Source organism: Teleopsis dalmanni, chromosome 2 (assembly GCF_002237135.1).
Source record: "Teleopsis dalmanni isolate 2A chromosome 2, ASM223713v2, whole genome shotgun sequence".
NCBI classification, from domain to species: Eukaryota; Metazoa; Arthropoda; class Insecta; order Diptera; family Diopsidae; genus Teleopsis; species Teleopsis dalmanni.
In genome coordinates this window covers 199,547,654-199,570,572 of record NC_051847.1, presented here as the reverse complement: position 1 = coordinate 199,570,572, position 22,919 = coordinate 199,547,654, and the positions used below count along the sequence as shown (strand labels likewise).

The 22,919-nt window shown below is 30.8% G+C and overlaps 1 protein-coding gene across 1 annotated transcript in view; it reads left to right on the top strand.

The window, feature by feature from the left end:
* Positions 1-1,092: 1,092 nt before the first annotated feature.
* The window catches only part of LOC119676536 (hemicentin-1), a gene marked incomplete at its 5' end in the record, with an annotated part of 34,754 nt that continues 12,927 nt past the window's right edge, over positions 1,093-22,919 (top strand). Inside the window, 4 exon segments of the mRNA XM_038087777.1 lie at positions 1,093-1,230; positions 9,906-10,106; positions 10,779-10,900; positions 19,558-19,708. Coding sequence (XP_037943705.1) covers positions 1,093-1,230; positions 9,906-10,106; positions 10,779-10,900; positions 19,558-19,708 — 612 coding nt within the window.

The following is a 22,919-nucleotide window of genomic DNA, read 5'->3' as shown; positions in this document are numbered from 1 at the left end:
AATCGTTCAACGTGTCTATCAAAGTTTTTTATGTAAGTATTTCTAGTGAACTCAGTTTTGGGACGAATATAATAGGACAATGAGACACGCTAAAATGTGTGAAAATTATTAATGTTTTTATAAGTTTTAAGGAAGTTTAATAATTTAATATTTTGTAATATAAATATTTCAAATGAAAGTTATTATAACCAAAGACAAGTTGTTATTATTATTATTTAATAATAGAAGGGTAAATATGTAGAATTTAGTTTCTTTTTAATTCGATTCTTGTGTGGACCGTAAAACTCTTTCAGATATGGCCAATTAGCCATCATCAGTGACGCTTGAAAGCATTATGAGTTAAAATATTTAGCTTAAAACATTCAAAATAAAATGTCAATTCTTGTCTATTTTATCGATTAATTATAATAATTATTATAATTATTCAGAAACTACAAGTTGCTCACAGTTAGGCTCTCCGAAAACATTTCAAAGTGACATGGTTCATCCGCGCGAATGAAATGCTATTGGAACTTAGAATAGATCCGGTCAAAAAATACATAAGGGATAGAGCCCTGAAGCTCTATTTGAAAACCGACAGACTGCCATACTTAACACTATCGAATGTCAGAGTAATCACTAACCGCAAGAAGCGGTACGCAGATCTTAGATTAGTCATTGAATAATCACGAAACTAATGAACACACAAATTAATCAGTGAGATGGGTGGAACTCTGCAGAAACCACCCAGATATCAAAGAATAAAAGTGCCCAGATGTATATAGTAAAGTAAAGTAAATAGACTACATTAAATCGACTTTTAACGTCCGATTTAACGACAGATACTGATTTTTAGTAAATACTAAATTGAAGTTCTTATCGAACGGTTCACTACCTATAACGCTTCTTATATCCACAAAGAGTATTATTTACTAAGAATATATCATTTTATTAATGTGATGATATAAAAATTAAAATTTTGTTAAGTTAAAATTTTATTAAATTAAGTTAAAATTTTATTTTAAAGTCTAATTTATATTAGTTGAAGTAATTAAGTAATCATTAATATACATAAAATACTAATATTGTTTATAATTTTTTGTATATTTGCAGCCACCAACAGTCGCCCCCAAAGTACTTCACAAACGTCATCACTGACAGGACCACAACCACGATTCTTATCCCGAGGTCATACATATCGAGCTGTGGTGGGTGATACATTGGTTCTACCCTGCCAAGTTGAAAACCTTGGTAAGTTTTTATTAAAACAAAAAAAAATTTATTTCAAATATATAAAATATTTGTAAATTACAACTCATATAACATACATACATATATATATATATATATATATTATACATATTATATATATATATATATATATATATATATATATATATATATATATGTATATAGTAGCTACTAAAAAGGTCATATTAAAATTTTAAAAAAATAAATTTTAAAAGCTGCTGTTCATAAAATATTTAAAAAACATAATAATGCTCATTACATTAAATGATTATGTTTAAGAAAATTAAAAAACAAAATTAGCAATCATTTTGAACGTATATTACAACAACCAAAGATATATCACAACATTAACGATAATAATTCATCTGATGTCAATGAAACGAGTAATTAATTAAAATGACTTTAAAACAAGGCGCAACCAGAGTTCCTCCCACCACTGGAACCACAATTCCAACGACCAGCGCCTGAACCAGCTGCACTTTCATTTAAAATGTGAAATGACATTGCATGTGAATGACGTTCGTAGGTGTAATGCCAATATAAAACAATTTATATAATTTATATATACATCCGCTTCTCTCATTTTTCTCATCCTTTTGAAATGGATTTTAATTTATTAAATTGTCATTTTTAATGCCATGTTTAATTATGCTAAAACGAGGAATGTAAGAACATAATTAATTAAAAATTTACTAATAAAGACACATTCGATAGCAAATATTGATTGAGTTGTACGATTTAGGTATAATATGCCAATTAGCAAAGAATTACTAATCAACAAGCTTAGCATTTGTAAAAGACATAAGTGAAATTGATATTATGATATGCTAATCATAACGTCCATCACGAAGATATTTGTCAAGTGAAAATATGTACAGTCAAATTATAGCAGACAATAGTCTCTTGCACGAAAGAAACTTAATAGTTTTCAGAAGGTTTTAAGTAGCAATTTCTTTCATTAGTCCAACTTACCTGCACTTAGTTTCATTTTAAATTTCATTTGTGATACGAGTATGTTATATGATATCACACTTGTCACTATTGCATTATACAGATAAAAACAGCAAACTGGCAATAAGTCGTTCTCGTTTGCAATACAGAGAGAGGTAGTGCCTTTATTAATGTATGCAAAGAGTACACATAACGCTATAAAGCAAAGACTTTAATAAAAACCATTCGCCAGTATAATAAAGTTTTTAGAATTGTTGCAGCAGTTAGTATTATTGCATTTTATACCGTTCTGTAATATATCTGCAGCATACTGGCACTTACTGTGCATACACTCCTATGGACACACTTGTCTAAGCTAGTAAATGATACGTAACTTTATACAGCCAACATAATGTCAACATTCAACATGTCATGTGACATGAGGCGTACTAATAGTGCTTCTAGTAAAATGGAAATAAAAACTAAAAAAAAATTTACTACTGTTGCTACTTCAGCTGTTGCTACAAATACACTAAATGCAGTTGAGACTTAACACAACAGCAGCAGCAACAGCAGCAGTAACAGCAGTAGCAGCAACAGCAGTAGCAGTTACAACAATAGCAATAGTAATGGTGCACTTTTAATGGCGGCTAAATAGTCTTCACCATGTTTGCGCTCTATTATCCTTTCCATTTGCTATTCCAACAGTTTGCAGCGTATTAAATTTCATTTCTTCCTACATTCTACATTCGCTCTGACATGCCTTACTTTATTCTATTTATTTGCATGTCTTTTCTTTATTTTACTCTATTCTTTTTTTTTGTTTTTCTACTAAAATTGTGTTCTTGTGCTGCCCTGGTTGGCTGACCACACTCTTGCTGCACATAAATTTATCAAACTGAGATTCAGTTGCAGTTTCTGACATAAAAATGCATTTTCGTCCTTTTATAGAGCTGTCCATCATAATGCCTTTTTAAGTTGATAATAATGGAATAATGCTTTATTATTATGAATTACGATTTCTTCGAAAAATATTCAATGTGAAAGACTATAGTGTTGCACGTCATATGGACCCCACGTGGCGTATGAGTGACATTTTTTGCAAACATGTTAAACAAACTAATGGCCAAACGACACGTATCTCTAATAATAATATTACTTCTTGTCAACATATATACAGAGTAAACATATGTATATATGCTAGTTAGATGATGTAGATAAATATTTGGCTTGTCAAAAAATTTGTTTTAGCGATTCTTCACAATTACGTGGTCATGTAATTTTTTTTGTTGTTAGTAATATGTTCTTCATGGAGTTCTGCACTTGAAATGGATTATTCAAAAATAATACAAAGCCACAGTAGTGAGGTTGATTTGCAATGATAACTTTGAAATAAATTTATTAAAAACATTAAGTTTGCTCAATTGAGTTTATATCCTGAGTCAACATAAAAATATGGATGGAAAGTCCAGCAGAAATAGAACTAATAACAATGCAAAGTAGATATTAAAATTTTGAATAAAAATAAAATTATAAATGATGTACTATTTAACAATATCTGAGAAAAATAATAGCAACAGTCATGTTAGGTTTGGTTAGGTTCGGAAGGCGTATGGAAATGCTGACAATTGTCAACACTTCCACTCGTTGGCATATATTGCCCATTGTGATACCCTCAAAACATTTTGCCGGGAGAGACGAGTTGTTAACTTTTGTTATCCTTATTAAACCCTTTGGTTTTTCAGATGAAATTGAGAAGATCCGATAAGTTTGCTTTCTTTATCTCTTCCAAACCAGTGAAAAAACGATATCGAAGACTTTGAAGTCGCCGTGTCTGAAGTCTTGGACATAGGCACCATAAGTAGTTGATAGATTCTACCTCCTCTTCATCTTGACAACTCCTGTATATTCCACTTGTTGGTACTCGCCACAGTTGGAGCATAGGCGCAATGGCACAGTGCCCCGTTAGTACTCCAGTAACCACACGAATTGCAAATTTGCTGAAGCCTAACAGTCATGTTAGTGTGCTAAACAATGATTTGATGAAATCAATTTAAAGGAAATACCTAGAAATCAATTTATACAATCAGTTGTGAATACTGAGTTAAAACCACGATTCACTATACTTTAGAAAAGAAGTATTTTCACTACTGAAAGAATGTTTTCAGGCAAATATGCGTATATCGTTTTACTACGATTTTATATTGAATAATTAGTTAATTGCTTCTTATTGCATTATAAAGCCATACAATTAAATTTTCTTTCTGTTCACAATAATATGTGTAAACTAACGAAATGAGCACGCAAAAGTAATAAAATTTAAATAACAGAAATTTAATTACAAAATAAAACCGACGGAAACATTTGATGTTTCATTGCTTGTTTCTGTTGTTTCAGGGAAAAATAATTGCAATTAAATACAAAACAAGATTAACGTTTAATGTATCCGACGACAAACAACTATTAAAGATTATATATGAGCAATGGAAGGAAGCAATGGAAAAATTTGCACTAGAAAGAGTAAAGAAAATTCATCATAAAAACTCAATGAAATTTAATACTGTGGACATGTGGAGATAAAATTTTATTGGAGCAAATAAACTATTTGGTTTTAATAGTTGTAGAATATTTCTTTTATGTACAAGTTACTCCATGTTCTACGATTCGAACTTTTGTGGTTTTCGTGTGATTTAGTAGTGAATAAAAGGCTTGAAAGATGTTGAACCTCTTATGTGTTTTCGAATGTTTATATAAAATTGGATAGAAATCGTTTAAGAACTTCATGCACTTATACATACTCGTACATCGAATTAATTTTTTTCTAAATGCTTTACTGCAATTCATTAAAAACGTGTCACTCTTCTTTGAATTTATAATCCCCCAATCTTCATGGTGGTTTTTCCCGCTGGTAATACTTAGAAACAAGTTGTACTATATGTGAGACTCTTTCAAGCCTGCCAAGCAATTCTAATTGAATTGATTTTTTTCCTGGACGCATTGCTAAAATTCACTAAAAACGTGTCACTCTTCTTTGAGTTTATAATCCCCCAATCTTTATGGTGGTTTTTCCCGCTGGGTATACTTAGAAACAAGTTGGACTATGTGAGGCTCTTACAAGCCAGCCAATCAATTCTAAGCTTAAACCTTTTCAAGATTAATACAGTAATTGGTGTCCATGCAGTTATAGGATCGGCCATTAAAAAAAAGTGCTTTTATAATACGTCACCACGCTCTGTCAAGACCAAAGGATTGAGAAGGAAGGATAGGACCGGCAATAATGTTCGGTTTAGAAAACCATCTTATCAGAAAAATTTCTGTTTATAAAAACTGAAGAATACGAGGCAACCATATTCCTTTGTCAAAAGATTCCACCCTTTCTAAATGCTAGTTCAACATTTTTATTGAAATATTACCGTACAAAATTCATTGGACTACGTGTCCTCCCCTTTAAGAAGTGTAGAGACTTAAAACTTGGTTTGTAATATATATGTATATATTAATAACAAATTCATGGAATATTTATAATAATCCCTAAAAGATACATACAGAATTCTGTCTGTAATTTTAATCATTGTATTGTGCGACATAAAAAATATGTAAATATACTAAATTTGAGATGAAAACATAAATTTAATTTATTAGTAATTTTTTTATGTCCTAATTATTAAATCCGAATAATTTTTTAGCAAAATGTTTATACCAAAAATAATCCCATCATCCCATCTAACATGATTTTGTGAAAAATTTAATAACTTCGAAACTGTGAGTAAAAAATTCTCACAAACTTCCAAATATAAGTAAGAGTAAACATATTAAGATTTAATGTAAAAAAAAAAATCCTTTAAGTAAATCCTACAAAATCAGCTTTGTAGTAAAAATAGCAAAAAGCTATGAAACATTATAACGAACATAAAAACCTCAAAGTTCATAAAAGGCAAGTTAAATAAATTTATATCGAATTATACTTTCGCGTGATTGAGCCAGAAATTTTAAATTAAATTTTTATGGCTTTATTAGATTTGAGGCTCACATTAAAAGGAAACACAACAGCAGACATATTGAATACGGAGGCTAAAGGCAAGACGGCATAAAGACGAACCATTGGAAGACAAGACTGTTTAAGTACACAGAAAAGCACACACACACATACCATCGAACACATGAATGAAACATGTGGCATCCTCATTTTGCCTGCATAAAACACATACGCATAATTATGCATTGGCAGTAAACAATAAGGATATTTATGCTTTTATGGCTAATAGAGATGAATTTCAGTTTATGCTGTAAATCCAAGAAACCAAAACCAAAACAAAAATGAAGCATCCTGAATCCTGTAGGAGTGAAGTAATATTTTTGTTAAGCAAAATATATATTTTAGTATAAAAGCTCCCAAAAATAAAAAGACAATAAAATAAAAATTTATTTTTATGTTCATAAACATTCAATAATAATCGAAAGCAATAAAAACATGAGTGTCTATGCTTAGTTTCCTGTTTCCGGTAATACTCGTATGTGTAAAAGCGTAAGACCGTAAGTGTGCCCATTGTCTGTACAGTACGCATAACAGTACCGCGTGCGTAGGTCACGTATACTGAAGTAATATAGGCAGTTTCTATTGCTGTTGTTGTTGTTGTTGTTGTTGTTGTTGTTGTTGTTGTTGTTGTTGTTGTTGTTGTTGTTGATATTGCCTTCATTTTGTTTTATGCTCATTCATGCATAAAATTTTCTGTTTCCTTTTTATAAGTTTGCCATTTAAGTACCTACCAAAATTCTTTCTCTGTTGACTCAGTTTGTGTACTTCCGTTTCCCTTATTTCTGGGATATTTATTTATTTTATTAACCTAAGGGAAATGTTATGAAATTTAATGCTTTACTGCTATTAATACGCGCATATTTTTTTAAAAGGCTTACTTCGCTGAGGTTTTATTGATTTCTTATATGGCCATATGTTCTCTTTCGTACTGTCTACCAAATTGTAGGGATTTTACTGAAATTTATTAATTTTTTGTTTCAATTTAAATGGCGCATAATTTTATGTTGCAAATTAAATGTAAAATTATAATAGAGAAAAAGAACACAACAGAATTAAATGCATAAAGGACACATATATTTAATTAATTATAATTAAGAGCAGAAAACTATTAAATATTGATGATAGAAATTACAATAATAACACATGAATTATTATATCATAATAACATGTGGTTATGAACTAAAATGGGCTTAAAGCCATTCTGGATATAAGTTTAAGAAAATATATTTTAGTTAATCAATTACTCTATTACTCTAAGCTTTTGTAACAAACTAAAAATAAGATCTGAATTAAGAATATTTATTCATATAAATTTATCTAACACAATCGGACAACAGGCCTTAATGTATATTTAGAATCGTCTAACTTATAAATACAGCAGAAGTCAAGTTTGTAATCAAAGAACATTTACAGTTTACTAGATGTCATGATTTGACTTACGATGTTTGAGGAACTACCCAGTATTGGAATACAGAGTGTTGAAAAAATTTAATCGGAATAGCAAATATTATCAAAATAACATTCTATTGACTAAGTACCCTAATCGTGCTGAATTCAGCATTTAAATCTGCTTTTATGTTATTATATATCTCTAAATAGCTAGAACTTCTTCACAATCATTCAGTAACTAAATTGTTCATTAATTATAAAGTAATTAACCCATATACGCCCAAGAATTTTCTTTTTGAATTTTTTTGGTCAAAATGTTTTTTTTAAAGTAAGAGTAAGAGGCTGTGGGGTGTGGAGTGAAGTCACAAATATTTTTGTAAAGCTAAAGCTGAAAGCAAAAATTGTTTATGTAATTTAAACTAAGTACAATTGCAGTAGAGATTAAATTAAGTATCAGATAGTATAAACATTTTTTTGCAATGCATTTTTCACTTCAAGGCAAATTCTAGTTTTCTTTTTAGCAACGATATATATTTTAAAAATACTGCAGTGGTTAGAAAACTATTAATACTTAAACATTGCCAGTTTTACAGAAAGAACTGCTTAACCTCTCCCTATTACCATTTCTAAAACTATTTCCGGAATGGTACTATTACCATCTATGACAGAACTATAGTTAATTTATAGAGAACTATAAGAAGTGTTCACTATACTTCAGTCACTCCATGCTCAGGCAACTCTATTTAAAAAGTCAAAATGTATTTGAAAAATATATATTTTAATAAATATATATGTAACAGGGTATCATCACTATAATCATGACAGATAGCAATAGTGACAGAATAGAAGCCAAGCAGTTGTTGGCAGTTGGTGGAGGGAGTCGGTCGTCTGTGGTCGGTCGGAGAGTGTATTGCGTTAACCAGTGAACATTTAATCAACAATAATCACTAAGCATTTAATAAACAATATATAGAACTAAATAATAAGCGTATTATTATTATTTCTTACGTATATATACCATATTTTAGAAATTATATGAAAAATAACTTTTAATCTATTGCATTATTTCAAATAATCTTTCAGAGTTATTCCCTTATTTTTTCCTACTTTATTTCCTATTTTATTAAAATTTTATTTCAAGCTTTCTTTCATTTCATTTTTTATCTTTACTCGAGTATTTTATAAATGCTGATTTTTATGTATTTATTTGGAATATACACGTGCGCGCTATTTATAAACAAAACCCACGTAAATTGTCTATCAAGCTTACAAACCTAATCTAACGAAAATATAAGGATGTCAAAAATCTTCCCATAATCTGTCATATTGCAATTTATGCATAGCTTGACTTTAATCTCTTAATAAAAATAACATTAACAGCCTAACTTAAGTGTCGGAAGACATTTGCTTTGGCGGGATTTCAAGTGAAACGGCAAGAGTATGAATATCAAATAAAAGCTGTACACGCACTTTCAATAAAATTATTACCTAATTTAGTGTCATTAAACTTCCAAATAAATAAATAAACATATTATTAACTACTTAATACCACTTAAAAAAAGTAAACATGACGAAAAATGGTGGGCTATACTCGGGATGAAGGGAGGGATGAAGGAAGCAAAGACAAACCAGAATCAAGTGCTCTAGAGCGACTGGAAGATTATGTCATTTATTAGCGCGCACAAACTATAAAAGCAAGAAATTGTTCTATACAAACATCTTTCAACAGGATATGCGAAACAGGATATATATAAAAATAGCATATTATTCCAAAAAAGGAGATGAAAACAAAAAAATAGTACTAGAACAGTGAAATTATAGTAAATGTTGTAGTAAAACACAAGCGAACACATATGCGTTCGTGCTGTAAAAATATGGCCATGTTCGCAGCTCAACAGCCTGAGGATATAAAAAGGAACTATAACATATGGTGAAAGTTGGCTTTAAGTGTTGTGCAAGGATATGTGCATTTGTGTGTGTGTTTGTAAGTAGTAGCTAAGAAATGTACGAGTAGTGGTGTGTGAGACTGGCAGCATCCTTATAAGCTGGCTGTGATGCTTTGTTATAAATGTGCTAACATTTTCCAAACAATTTTCTTAACATTTCTGGGTCTTTGAGTTTGTTATTTCTTTTTCGACTTCATGCCACATTTACACAATCATATATGTATTTACATTTATATTTACATTTACATTTACATTTACATTTACATTTACATTTACATTTACATTTATATTTATATTTATATTTTATTTAGCATTTTCGAGTATTATAGCTTATGCCCATTTCTAATGTTGTTTTTCTTCGTTTTTGCTTACAGGAACTTTCGTTTTATTGTGGCGTCGCGGCACAAATGTCCTTACAGCCTCAAATATTATGGTGACAAGGGATGAGCGCATAAGACTGATAGATGGTTATAATTTAGAAATATCAGATTTAGAGCCACAAGATGCTGGGGATTATGTGTGTCAAATCAGTGACAAAATAAATCGTGATCAAGTGCACACAGTGGAAATATTGGGTAAGTTAAACTCAAATAATAAATACAAATTATTTAATTTTAAAATAAAACAATTTACACAGTATTAAGATTGTAATTTCATTTATTTTCGATTGATAAAAGTTGGCACCAAACTCTACACTCTTAATACTACAACAAATTGAATATACAATTAAATTCTACTTAAGTAATTTAATCTCATTATGAACACTTTTGCTGATTTCGTTAATTTTCAATTAATCACACTTAAATGCGTCTTAATCTGCCATTTATAGAAAATAATTACAAATTATGCCAACAAAACTTTTTCGCTCAGCTGAAACGGCAATGGCAGTACATGAATTTTTAAATAACTTTCCTTAATTTATGCACAAATGATTCACTCAACATTATTTGTAAATGCTTCAGTCAATAAAATTTTATTTTAATTAATAAAAGATACAGAAAAAGCAAGCAACAAAAAAAAATAAATAAAAAATAAGTTAAATCCAATGGAATTTTCCTGTAAAAACTTGCCAGAAAGTTTATTTTAAATCTGTGCGCATTTATGTGATATTACCAAAAATAGCTTATCCTTCCATTCTTAACCAACTATTTCCCTTTTTCTACAACCTACAAAAAACATGGTTATAATATTTAACTAAATTTATCTATTTGTCGTCTAAAACTTTTACTCTTAATATCTGCTTACAGTTCCGCCCAGTGTACGCGCCATTCCCACTTCCGGTCAGTTACAGGCACGTAAAGGCGGTCCAATTACTTTGGAATGCAAAGGCTCTGGTAATCCCGTGCCGTCGATATATTGGACTAAAAAGGTTTGTGCATCTTTATTATTATTATTATATATACAATATATATGTATTATCCTTACTTTCCTTTCACCAACTTTTCTCCTTTTTTGGCAAAATTTTGTTGTACTTCCTTTTAACGAATTTATTCTTATTTTATTTAATTATTTTATTTCTACGTAACTGGCCTATCTGCCGGGCTTGTGGGATTTGCATAGTAATGAGTAGGAAGTAAGTGAAAGTAAATTACTTTCACTGTTTAATTCAATTTATTTTGTTTGTAAGAGATTAATAAGCAAATTTTCGCAGCTTCGTTTTAAGGAAAATTATTTTAGGTAATTTTTTTTTTTGTTTACAATTTTTGCTATTTTTTTTTTAGGTTCGTAACGAAAAAGTAGTATTTTATGCTTATGGGCTTATGAGAAAATATTGTGAGAACTTATGAAAAGAATATTAATACGACTATTTGCAATGTTATTTTACCTGCGTTCATCGGTTTTTAGGAAATATCATTAGTTATAATGGATATAGATTCGATATCATCTTGTAATTATATGTATAAACTAAATCTGATCTCTTAACAAAATATCTTTTTAGTTTTTCATTAAATAATCTAACCTTAAGAGTACTTGTTATATATATATTTTTTGTTTTGTTGTGCAATTATATAAATTTTACTTAGAAAAAGATATTAGATACTGCTTAAAGTACAATATAATTACTATTATTTATTATTGATTGTTAAAAATTCATACAACACTGATTACAGAATTATACTTAAAATCTAAATTGACAATAACATATGGGTCATTCTTTTACAAGCCGGACGGATTTTGGCAAAAAAAGACCTCATGATCCCCGATTTGGCTGAAATTTTTTTTATGAGCTCCTTTCATAAAATAAGAAGACCCGTATCTCGGGAAAAAATTTTGTGAGTTTTTTCCAAGGAGACGAATATATTCGTAAGCATCAAGAGCACTCAATAAGAATTTTAATTCATTTTCATTAAAAAGTATAGTCGTCTTTAAGGGAAGCAAAAGTAGCGCTTAGTTCTTACAGGAAAATAATCCGACAAACTGGTAAAAAAGTACTTCCCTAAAAACCTTTCTCTCCTGAAGACAAGAAATAAGCATCCACAAAAAACTATTCAGATTTTTTTTTCTGTAAGTTTCCACAGCTTCTGCAGTGTATATTGAAGGGATGAGTTTCTATACACCAATGAACAGACAAGACTGCACTAACCATTGCAGTATTCATGCAGTCGGTTTAAGTGAGTTTTCAAGATATAATCTTTTTACATGAAAGCGCGGTTAACTGGGAAATTTAGAAATAAACAGGGTACTAGTTCCCAACGGAAGTGGGAAGTTACATATGAACGAAATATCTACCATCCATTTTTGCCAAGGTGAAAAAACTAAAAATAAGTATTTCTTGAAACGATATTCAAGGGAACATAAACCGACATCCCTAGGAAAACACTAAGGCGTGTCAAACTGTCTGCTTTTCCATACCGTCATTATCTTCCTCTATCTAGTAATTTAGCTCGTCAACTACCTTTCTATATACTTTAACTGACTATTTTAACTAACTATTTTATATTTATTTAATATAATTTAATTCTGTTTTAAAGTAATTTAAATACGTCTTTTGCAATAAGAAGTGAAAAGTGAAATTAAATTTATGTCCTACTAACTCCAATACTTGATGTTATAGATAAGTATATCTGTTGCTTCTATTATACGTAGCATACATATTTCTGTATATCTATTTCTATTATATGATAAATATGCTTTTACATAAAGTATGTTTACATGCATAACTCCATACATTCACATCCAATAAAGGAGAAACTTCCTCTTAACCATAAAACTGTAAATTCATATCCGCAACAGTTTGTTCCTAACAGCATCAAAATAACTATTAACATTGTAAAAAAAAAAAAATAAAATACAGCGTAAAGTAATTAAAATGAGTAAACCAAACTTGAAACAGTTGATTTAAGATATCAAAACATATGCACACGCACATATCTTAAGACAATGCAATAAAGTAATTGCTCAGTCATTTTGTAGGAATCATCATTGCACAGCTCGAGCAACAAAGTAATTGTTAAAGCAGTTACGAGCTTCAGTTCCATAAATCATCCACAAGTAAAACCAGAAATACTTACACATGTACTCCTACATACACACACAAATACAAACACAAGCTTACGTCACGACGATTACCAAACATAACGAAACGAATGCCTTGACAAAGGCAGCTTATAACTGAGTTCATATGCATGCTAATGGTTTCGAGTGTATATGTGTGTGTGTGTGTGAGTGTGTGTGATGCCGCTATAATTATACTCTTCCACATGCATGTTATGCAAGTGTCGGTATAAACTTATGTCAGTGCTTCGTGTTTATATTAAGATTTCACTGCTGCTCACGTTGCTATTCCTTGTGGAACGAAATGCAGATTAGTTCGTGTAGTTTCGGCTCTGCAGGCCCAAAACGGACAGTAAAACGTGCACATTAAGCCATTTTTTGTTTGAAGCTAAGGTCCAACAACACACATGCTAGCTCGTAAATAGCATTACACATGCATTGGAAAGTAAACAAACATACATGTGGGTGTATATGTGTGTGTACATTTTTGTAAATAATTTACAGCCACTCAAAATAATAATGTAAAATCTAATGAATTTCGTGTTTTTCTGCTTAGTTTTGCACTTCCCGTTTAAATTTTTAAAGATGGCGCATTGGTGTATGCATTGGTGGAGAGTTTCTTTTTATGAAAATATGGAATTAAAAGAATTTATAGTAAAGAAGTCGTATGTGTAAAATGTTTTGACTTTGAAGTCGTTCATATAGGGGGTTTGGACTTTGACCATGATCCCTTGCATTGAATATTCTCTTATTTAATCCATTTTGCATTGTCTTTAACAACTCGCTTTAAAAATAATTCGAATTAGTTATGTTCCAACGGGACTTCATTGATGGTTACTCGGTTAATCAAATTTCTTTGCATTAATTGAGTTTTTTTGCACAGCGTAATTGATGTTTAGTGCCTTCGCTATCTCTTGATAGGTTCCAAGTCGGTGGTGCTCCACCAGCTGCAAAGTTTAATCGACTATTTTGGTGACTTACGAGGTGTACACAGAGCGAGGTGTAGCTACTTACTTACTTGCTTAAATTCAAGTAAATATAACTTATAATGATAACCCCTTACTGAATTTCAGCCTCAAAGCGATGTACACCTTTGACTTTAAAAATAGCCTAACGGAATCGGGCAAACCACTTCTGCTCTAACATTCATTCACAGCATCCTCATCGTACGACGCAACCGTACGACTTTTTTGGCATGTTTTTGCAGTAATTTCACTTCTTTATTGTCAAAAAGCTTCACATAGCGTATTTTTCAGATATTTCACTCATATAACTTATTTAAATATTAAAATCTATATAACTTCTTACACGAGCGAAGAATTATACAGCTGCTATAACAAAATATTTAGCATGAATGCCACCTTTAATACTTGTATTATATCACATAGTTGGATTAATGTTACCAAATTTAAGGGTACCAACATCATCCTGAGAGAAAAATTGCAGATTCATGCCAACATAACCGAATATATATATATATATATATATGTAATATAAGCGCGTAGATTTTTAGAACATTGCGTTCCAAAGAGACTTGTGGACTAAAAACAAGTAAAAATTATTTCTAGGAAATTTTTTGTAATTGAAATACTCTTGTAAAATATTTATCTCTATATAACCTTGACTATTTAGAAAACCTAAGTTTAATACTTTCGTTTTGTAAAGCAATGATAAACTTATATTGAGATTTTTTTCTATTTATAAGCAATTTATATATTAATCTTACAATGCACATTTTTAAAACTAATATTTATTAAATTTTGAATTTTTTTTTACAAATCTTAAGCTATTTCAATCCCTTGCAATAAATAACACTTTAACTATCCAAAATCCAATAGCGGCGCTGATTGTTTGTATTATCAAATATGCTTTTGTTACGAATGATTCGCTGTCTTATATGACCACAAAGCCAAACATATCATTTCTCAAAGTCATTACCAAACAAAACCATAAGCATACATATATATGAAACCAATTACATTCACATGCATGCATATATACACAAACAAGGAATAAGCGCTCCCGAAATATTCCATCTCTGTCCGCTTATTTGCATTATGACCGAAATGCAGTAAATCAGTTAATCATCTATGCAAACGCGCTCGGTTGAACTGACCAAACTACAATCAGAAATTCGTTGAATTACTAACAAGTCCTGGCTCATAGAGCAGTGTGCTTCATATTACATTGCTACGTCTCCCGCAAGTGGAAACATATTTCTGAATTTATAAGGCAGGATCAGCCGTTGTGTTTTCCTATTAGCGGCAATAATTCAACTTCGGTTGAAGCAACTTTTTAACTTTCATATGAGCAGCGCGTTTCATTAATGGGGATTATTAATGGGCTCTATGGTCATTTAGGAAAAAAAATCGAATGCTATTTTTGTCCAAAATTGATTGCACAAATTAGAAATTTAATAACTTTAAGTTTAGAGTTAAATTTGTTTCCATTTTATATATAAATAACAAAAAAGTTAGGAATGGTTGAACATATTAAATAATATTAGTACTAAAATATTAATAGTAATTCTGATATTCGAATAAAATTTATATAAGTTAGTAACAATAATTTAAAAATATAAGTATTATGTTGGCAATTGGTTTAAACTATAAAGAAGTGCATAATGAATAGATTTCAAAAAGAATATATCAGTTATAGTTTAAAGTACTCGTCAATCTAGTACTTACTAAGCCTGAATATTATATTTCCTGTAACAGATTTTACCTTATATGAAACTATTTAAAGAGACAGGTACAGGTCAGGTACATATTGTTATCTTAATTACTGTTGTTATATTCTATCTAATAAGGTATGTCAAGATACTTTGACAGTATTTTGAAAAACTCTTTTTTACACATTAAGTAAATCAGAATGCTAACTTTCAAGAAACACTCTTAACTTTAAATAATAAAAAAAAATAGGTACTCATCATAATTTTATATATGTTTGAAATAAAATGAGTCATACGTTTGAAAACTTTGGGGATTGGCTATTTCATCCAATTCTTCCAGCAGTGCTTTAATGGTTTATTATATTTAACATAAGAGTCTTAAAGAAGTGTAAATTCAATAGAATTGTTCTTAACGATATTAAGCAGACTCAACTCTTAGTTACTTTTTTAAAATAAAATGATAATTCATAGTTAAAGAGCATGTCTTAAACATATTCACTGCTTATATGTACCCTGATCGGTTATTCCAACGATCCTAAGGATCCTATTACGTTAATTGGGCCATTTTGTTACGTCTCTGATGTACAAGCAAAAATCTTGTCTTCTCTGTTGACATAATTTATTGAAAGTAGTAGAGAGCACAACGATTAAGCTTAGCATCAAGGTTATTGTTTTCAAATTGACTACTTATATCCTCCATTTCGATAATTGGTTGTTGTCAACAGCTCTTTAATACTTTGTTTCTTTAATATCTAATACTTGTTAAGCCTAGTGGAGAGGTCTCAATAGCAACAACAATGCTGGAAAGAGCTCAAATATGTCCCTTTCTCACTTACAGAAATTACATTCTTAATGATATATTTTTCACACTTTTAGCATAGAATCCTAATTCTAGGTTTCAAAACACTGCTTTTCCAGTTTTCTGTAGGCCATGTTATGCAGAGTGTCTCGGGCAGTGACACTAAAAGGCGCAAATTTTTAAATTTATTACTAAACAACACTGTGTTGCCTTAGTGACTGGGCACAAATACGCCGGCTCTCATACCAAAGTTTGAACGGGCATATTGCCCGAAACATCTCTGCATTTTTACAAACATTTTAAAAAAAAATTATATGTGAAATCTATAAGCTAGGAGAAAGTAGAAAGTATGAAAAAAGATAATTATCACAAATTTTTAGAGTTTCAAGAAAAAAAAGGAACAAGAAATAATTCCCCGTAACAAGGACATCCAGTCAATTAGATACCAACTACTATAAGTACTACCATATAGTAGAAAATCATGTTCTTGAATAATTTAGTTGAGTTCATCATTTTGGATAGTATTATATGCAGATTTCAATTGCATTAATTGCATCCAAATCTTAAATTTTGTTACATAACTCAATATTTAGTTCCCATTATATGTGGTTTAATTTTTATTGAATTTAAATTTAACTTTGTTAGACATAAATAATTTATCTAACATATATAAAGCATTTATAAAGTATTTAACAATTAAAATTTAAATTTAAAAATTTCATTTTATTCACTTATTCAATTCTAAAATGCATTTGTTGAAGCTTTCATGTAAATGTGACTGAATAATCATTTTGCCAAAAATATATGCCATATACACCTATTGTGTACTAAATTCTATGCAAATGCCAAAAACCTAAATATTTGCATATAACATAGGAGAACTGGAATTATTTATTACTGAACTGCACTATATTTGGCAAAGCCAAATCAATGCTTTGCATAGAAATGCCAGGTCAACAGTGTCAATATGAAGTCAATATGTCATTTTCTACGCCCCGAAAACTGTAAATGACAAGGTGAAATGTTAGCAATACCTTAAGCCAGTCACTCTCTCACACTAACATATCTCCGGGTTTTGTTATTGCAAACTGCAATAAACTTTGGCACTGACTAACAGCAAAAAGAGCTAACAGCGACCAACAACAGCAACAAAAAACATTAATTAAGCACCTGCCAAAATGTAATTAATGTGATTTATACAACCACAAATAAACCAAAAACAAAAAAGCATTGAGACTTTGACTATGTTAATGTATGAGTACCGCAATTGTTTGTGTGCTCTGTTGCTAGCATATTCTGCTGCTCTTGCGCTGCCAATATATATGTGTGATTTTGTATTTTATTTAAAAAAATTATTTATTGCATATTTGTTGCTTACAATTTTTTTTCTGCTATAGCAGCGCTGTTTTTGTTTTCACTTTAAACTTACATGTATGTCAGATATTTGCCGCATTCTTTGCTATTGCTATACCGCTGCTTTTGCATAGCTTATTTTTATTGAGAAAAAATGTTTGATTTAGCATGTGAATATGCTAGCAGCCACTGTTACTGCGTTGGCATTTCGCTTTGTTGCCGCTTTTGCATAGTTTATTTCTGTTGAGAAAAAGCGCTGTTACTGCGCTGTGACTGCGCTGCTTTTTGCTTTGTTGGTCCTATGCTACTTTATATGCAGAAATTTTTGAAATATTTGCCAACAAATGAAGTGTTTGTCTTCCTCGTTGCACTGCTGTGCAGCAACGGCAGTAGTTGCTGCTTTTTTTGTTTATAAAGAAATCCGACTGTTGTTGGTTTTACAGTCGTCTGTGCTGTTATACTGTTAACTAACAAATTTGAAATCATTCACTTCATGCGAGTTCAATAAATTTTCTCACTACTCTTACTACACAAAGCCTTACAAGAAACTGTCCAGAAATGCATTTGCGGCTTTAGCTGCTTCAAGTTTTACCTTTTCAATGGATGGGAGCATAGCAGGCGGTTTACTATATGTACTGCTATACTCTCCTTTAACATTCTGCTATTCTGCCACTCTGTTACACTGCAATGCTTCCTGCTGTCTGCTCATGCTGTATCTTGCATGTCGACGTTTCCGTTCGATTTATTTGCATTATTCCATATCAACGAAGCGTAAAGCGGTATTGTCCTTTTTTTTAAAAAATTTTCAAATTTTCTGTGCTCTTAGCTTTATCACTTAACCATTTTAATTTTTTTACTTCTACACTTTCTCATAAACTTTTGTCCAGTTCTAGGGAATCTTTTGAATTTATTTTTCTTCTTTTGAAATTGGTTTTTTCTTTTTCAAATTAAGCTCAACCCTTGGCTGCTTTATTGAAACGATGTCATTTGCTTTTATATTTTTTCTCGTTTTTTAACCTTTGTTCATACTCTGCGGATGCTATCCGTTTACACCTTTTTTGCATGTCACCTTTTATGGCATTGAACTTAAACGGAAATATGCAATGACTTCTTCCTTTGTTGCTGCTTGCTCAGTACAAACTCGTGCTTCCACAATCTTCTACCAAAAAAGTGGGTTGACATGTTTTCCTTACTTTTCTTCACATTTTTCATGTTGAGTTTTTCTTTTAACTTTTTGCTAATATTTCTTGTAAAGAGACTTTTCCTGTTAAATGCACCGACAGATTGCATTTTTATGTTCTTTCACAACTTGGCTAAAGAGCTCAACTTTGGATTTATAAGTTGCTTTCATATAGTCATGTAGTCATATGCAAAAGGAAAGCCAAAAACAATTTCAAAGCAACCAAAAAAAATAAAAAATAGAAGTACATAAAGTAGATATCCTGTATCCTGTGTGTTACAAGCTTGTTATACAAATGCTATATTTAAATGTTTTTATGTTATAATCATTTTGCTTACAATATTTGTTTGCAAAATTTCTTTATATATTTTTTAAGTAATTTTTTTTGTCTCTCTTGATTTCGAAATTTTTTATTTTCAGCATTTTAATTATTGTCATTATTCTTTATACGTTATATAGTGCAGCAGTAGTTTTTTGGAACAACTACAAATTTATTTACGCTGTTGTTTTTTATATTCCTGTTTTTAGAGTGGCACTGGCAAGAGCTCTGCACGTATTGGCGATGGCCCAATTTTGACTTTGGAAAAACTTGAACGCCAACAGGCAGGAGTCTATCAATGTACCGCAGACAATGGAGTTGGTGATCCAGTTACAGTTGATATGCGTTTGGATGTTTTATGTAAGTGGTGTTTTAATAAGTTATTAATTGAGATGAAGTGAAGATATGATATTTGTTGGATACTGAACTTATAAGTACGAACTGATTTAGGAGGAAAATTTTGGAGCAATACTCAACAATAAAACACGAATTTATAGAATTAATTTATACAAAAACATTTTTTTTTTTTGGACATAGACCATTTTCATCTCTTCATACTATCTGCAAGTGTATTCTCATTTTTTTATACATTATAAAAGATATGATTCTATAAGGTGCTCTAAAAATTCATCAGCTACAGATATTGTTTCTGAATACAATTAGAATTTGTTAATAATTACTGAAACTTATACTTGTTACGCTTACTTACATGCTAACTTTCTTACTTAGTTGGCCATTGCAGACGTGAGTCGTCCTTAGTCGCATCCAGTAACCTCCTCCAGCTAACCCGATCAGTGGTTTGCTGCCGCTAGTTGGTAGTACCAAATATCTTCAAGTCTTTGGTTACTTGATCTCTTCACCGTTATCTAAACGTCCTTTATCGCGTTTTTATCTACGGCTACCTTTCTAGCCGCAGCATTTTCTTCCATTCACAAGACATCATCAAGCCAGGGAAACCGTTGAATTTTTATGCGCTTAACTATGTCAATGTCGTGACATAGCTTTTACACTTTATCATGCCATCTATTTCGATACTCGTTGCAACAACAGATTTTCCGCAAAAAATTTTCTCTAGATTGATTTTTCAATTACTTTTGGTTCTTATTGAAGCCTCTGTACCATATAGCATAATAGTTGAATAGTGAAAAGTGATTTTTTTTTTGTCAAGAGGGGACTTTATTACTTAATTTCCTATTTAGCTTGAATTAATATCTGTTGGCGAATCTTCGTTCAGTCTCTAAGCTGATGCATTTTCTTGTATTTACGCTGGTTCCTAAGTAAATAAAATCTTACAAAACTTCGAAATTATAGTTATCAACAGAAATGTGAGTGCAAAGACAGTTGTATTTGCTTCTCGACAGAAAGTATTTCGTTTTCCTTCCATTCACCACAAGACCTAAATGTGTCTTGCGTCAGGTTTTTTTCTAAGTTAAAAGGATTCAGTCTTACGGCTTGTATTTTCAGAACAACAATATCAATATCATTGGCATTCGTCAGTAGCGTCATACTTTTGTAAAATATTGTGCCACTTTCGTTTAAACCCAATGCTCGGTTAATCGTTTCCAACATTAGATTGAAGAAATCACACGACAAGGAGTCGCCCTGTCTGACACCTCATTGAGTATCAAATGGATGGAGAAGTTCTTCTCAATTACAACAGAACTGTTGGTGCTACTCAACGTCATTTCAAATACCCATATAAGCTTGAGTATTCAGCGGCCTAAGGATCATTTCTAGCAGTAGGTCAAAAGCGGGTCTGATATCGATAAGTAGATAGTGTGTGTTAGTTGCGCAGCCATCGAAATAAAAAGAGCAGCTGTATCGGAATAATAATCTAGAGTTTTGAAAAACTTTATTCTTAAATATTAAGAAATATATTTCATAAATAGTATAAAATTCATTTAATGTAGTTATCGCAGACTTACAAATCAACTCTCGTATTTGTATGAAAAAGTATGCCATATTAGTGATTATTTATTAATGTATAGTATTATTGTCTTAATAGATTTAATTGCTTTATTCGAGTAAAACGATTTACTTACTTATGGTGGGACGTTGGGACAGCGCACCATCCAACAAGTGGCCCCACTGAAGTAAAGGATTAGACAAAAGAGACCACGAAACTACGTGGGTCCTTTTTCGTCCTTCTAAATTGGATGTAAAAGGATGGTTTAAGTAAACAAATCTTAGCTCACTATAATTATAAATCTTAAATAAACTATCCATTTCTACTTTTTCGCAAAAGGGATAACTACTTTCAATTTCAGACAATTAAAGAACGATTAAAATATTTTTAAAATTCATTTATAAATGTCACTTAACTTCCACTGTTTCAAAGTACCAAACTACCACAATCATAATAGTTAAATTTTACTAACTCAAAGGGAATATCCAAAATTCCTAGTATTTTCCATTTACTTCAAAGTTATCATTAATCATGTCGAATGAAAACTTACATGCAAACGAATTTCTCCAACGCACAAATTGTTCTGATATGTTAAGCAAGATAAATGTTTAAATAAATTAAATGTTAAAAATATTGAAAGGATGAAAAATTCAACATATGCATCCAAACAAAGGATGCTTAAACCAATTTCAGCATAGATTTGAAATTCAGTGAGACGTTTTCATGCAAATTGCTACTGAAAATTCTAAGTGGAAAGTAGCAGTTGATGTGAAACACATGTGAACGCATCTCCTTATGTGTTAAAATAAATTTCACATAAACTGGAGCAGCAAAATTTTATAAATTTTCTTTGAAAAAAATATTTATAAGGTACGAAAAAAATATTTAATTTTTTATTTACTCAATTGAGTTAGACATTTATTTTCCTTTTATATTTTAATAAATAAATACATTTTATTATACGCGCAACTTACTTCAAAAATCCGAAACACATTTTAGAGAAAAAAGATATTTAAAGAACTGAGTAATCTCAGAACAAACAAGAAACATTTACTCGAGGTTAAAGTCTGTTTTATAGACCGAAGTACTCAGACCTCTAAAACAAATACATAAACTTCTGGACTAGCACATGACAAGGAGAGCAAAGGAAAGATGGTCAAACTTACCCACTTGTAAAATAGCTAGGATCATGTGTAAGCACATATAGAAGGAAAAGCACACCGAGGATGTTATATCGTCTAACCGAAGGAACTGTAGAACATTAATTGGTGTATTGACAGATCACTGTATGGTGGCATCACATATGCAAAAATTAAACCTAATTCGCAGCGATGCTTATAGAAAGTGCAACAAGCTGGATGCAAAGGAAATCCTCGAGCATCTGCTGTGAAATTGTCCGGCTCTCTTGAGAACTCGACAAAAACACTTGGAGTCTGTCAGTTTTACCGACTGGAGCACATATCTGAGATTTCTGTCGAAATCCTAACAAAATTCACTAATAACACGCGTATCCTAAGCGATGCACACTTTAGCTAAAAATTAAAACTCTGCACTGGACCATAATGGTGCTCGCATGACGTTTTTGGTCTGCCAGCATAACCTAACCTAACTTAACCTATAGAATTAGCAGAAAGTTAAAAACTGGTGTAGAGATTATAATTATTA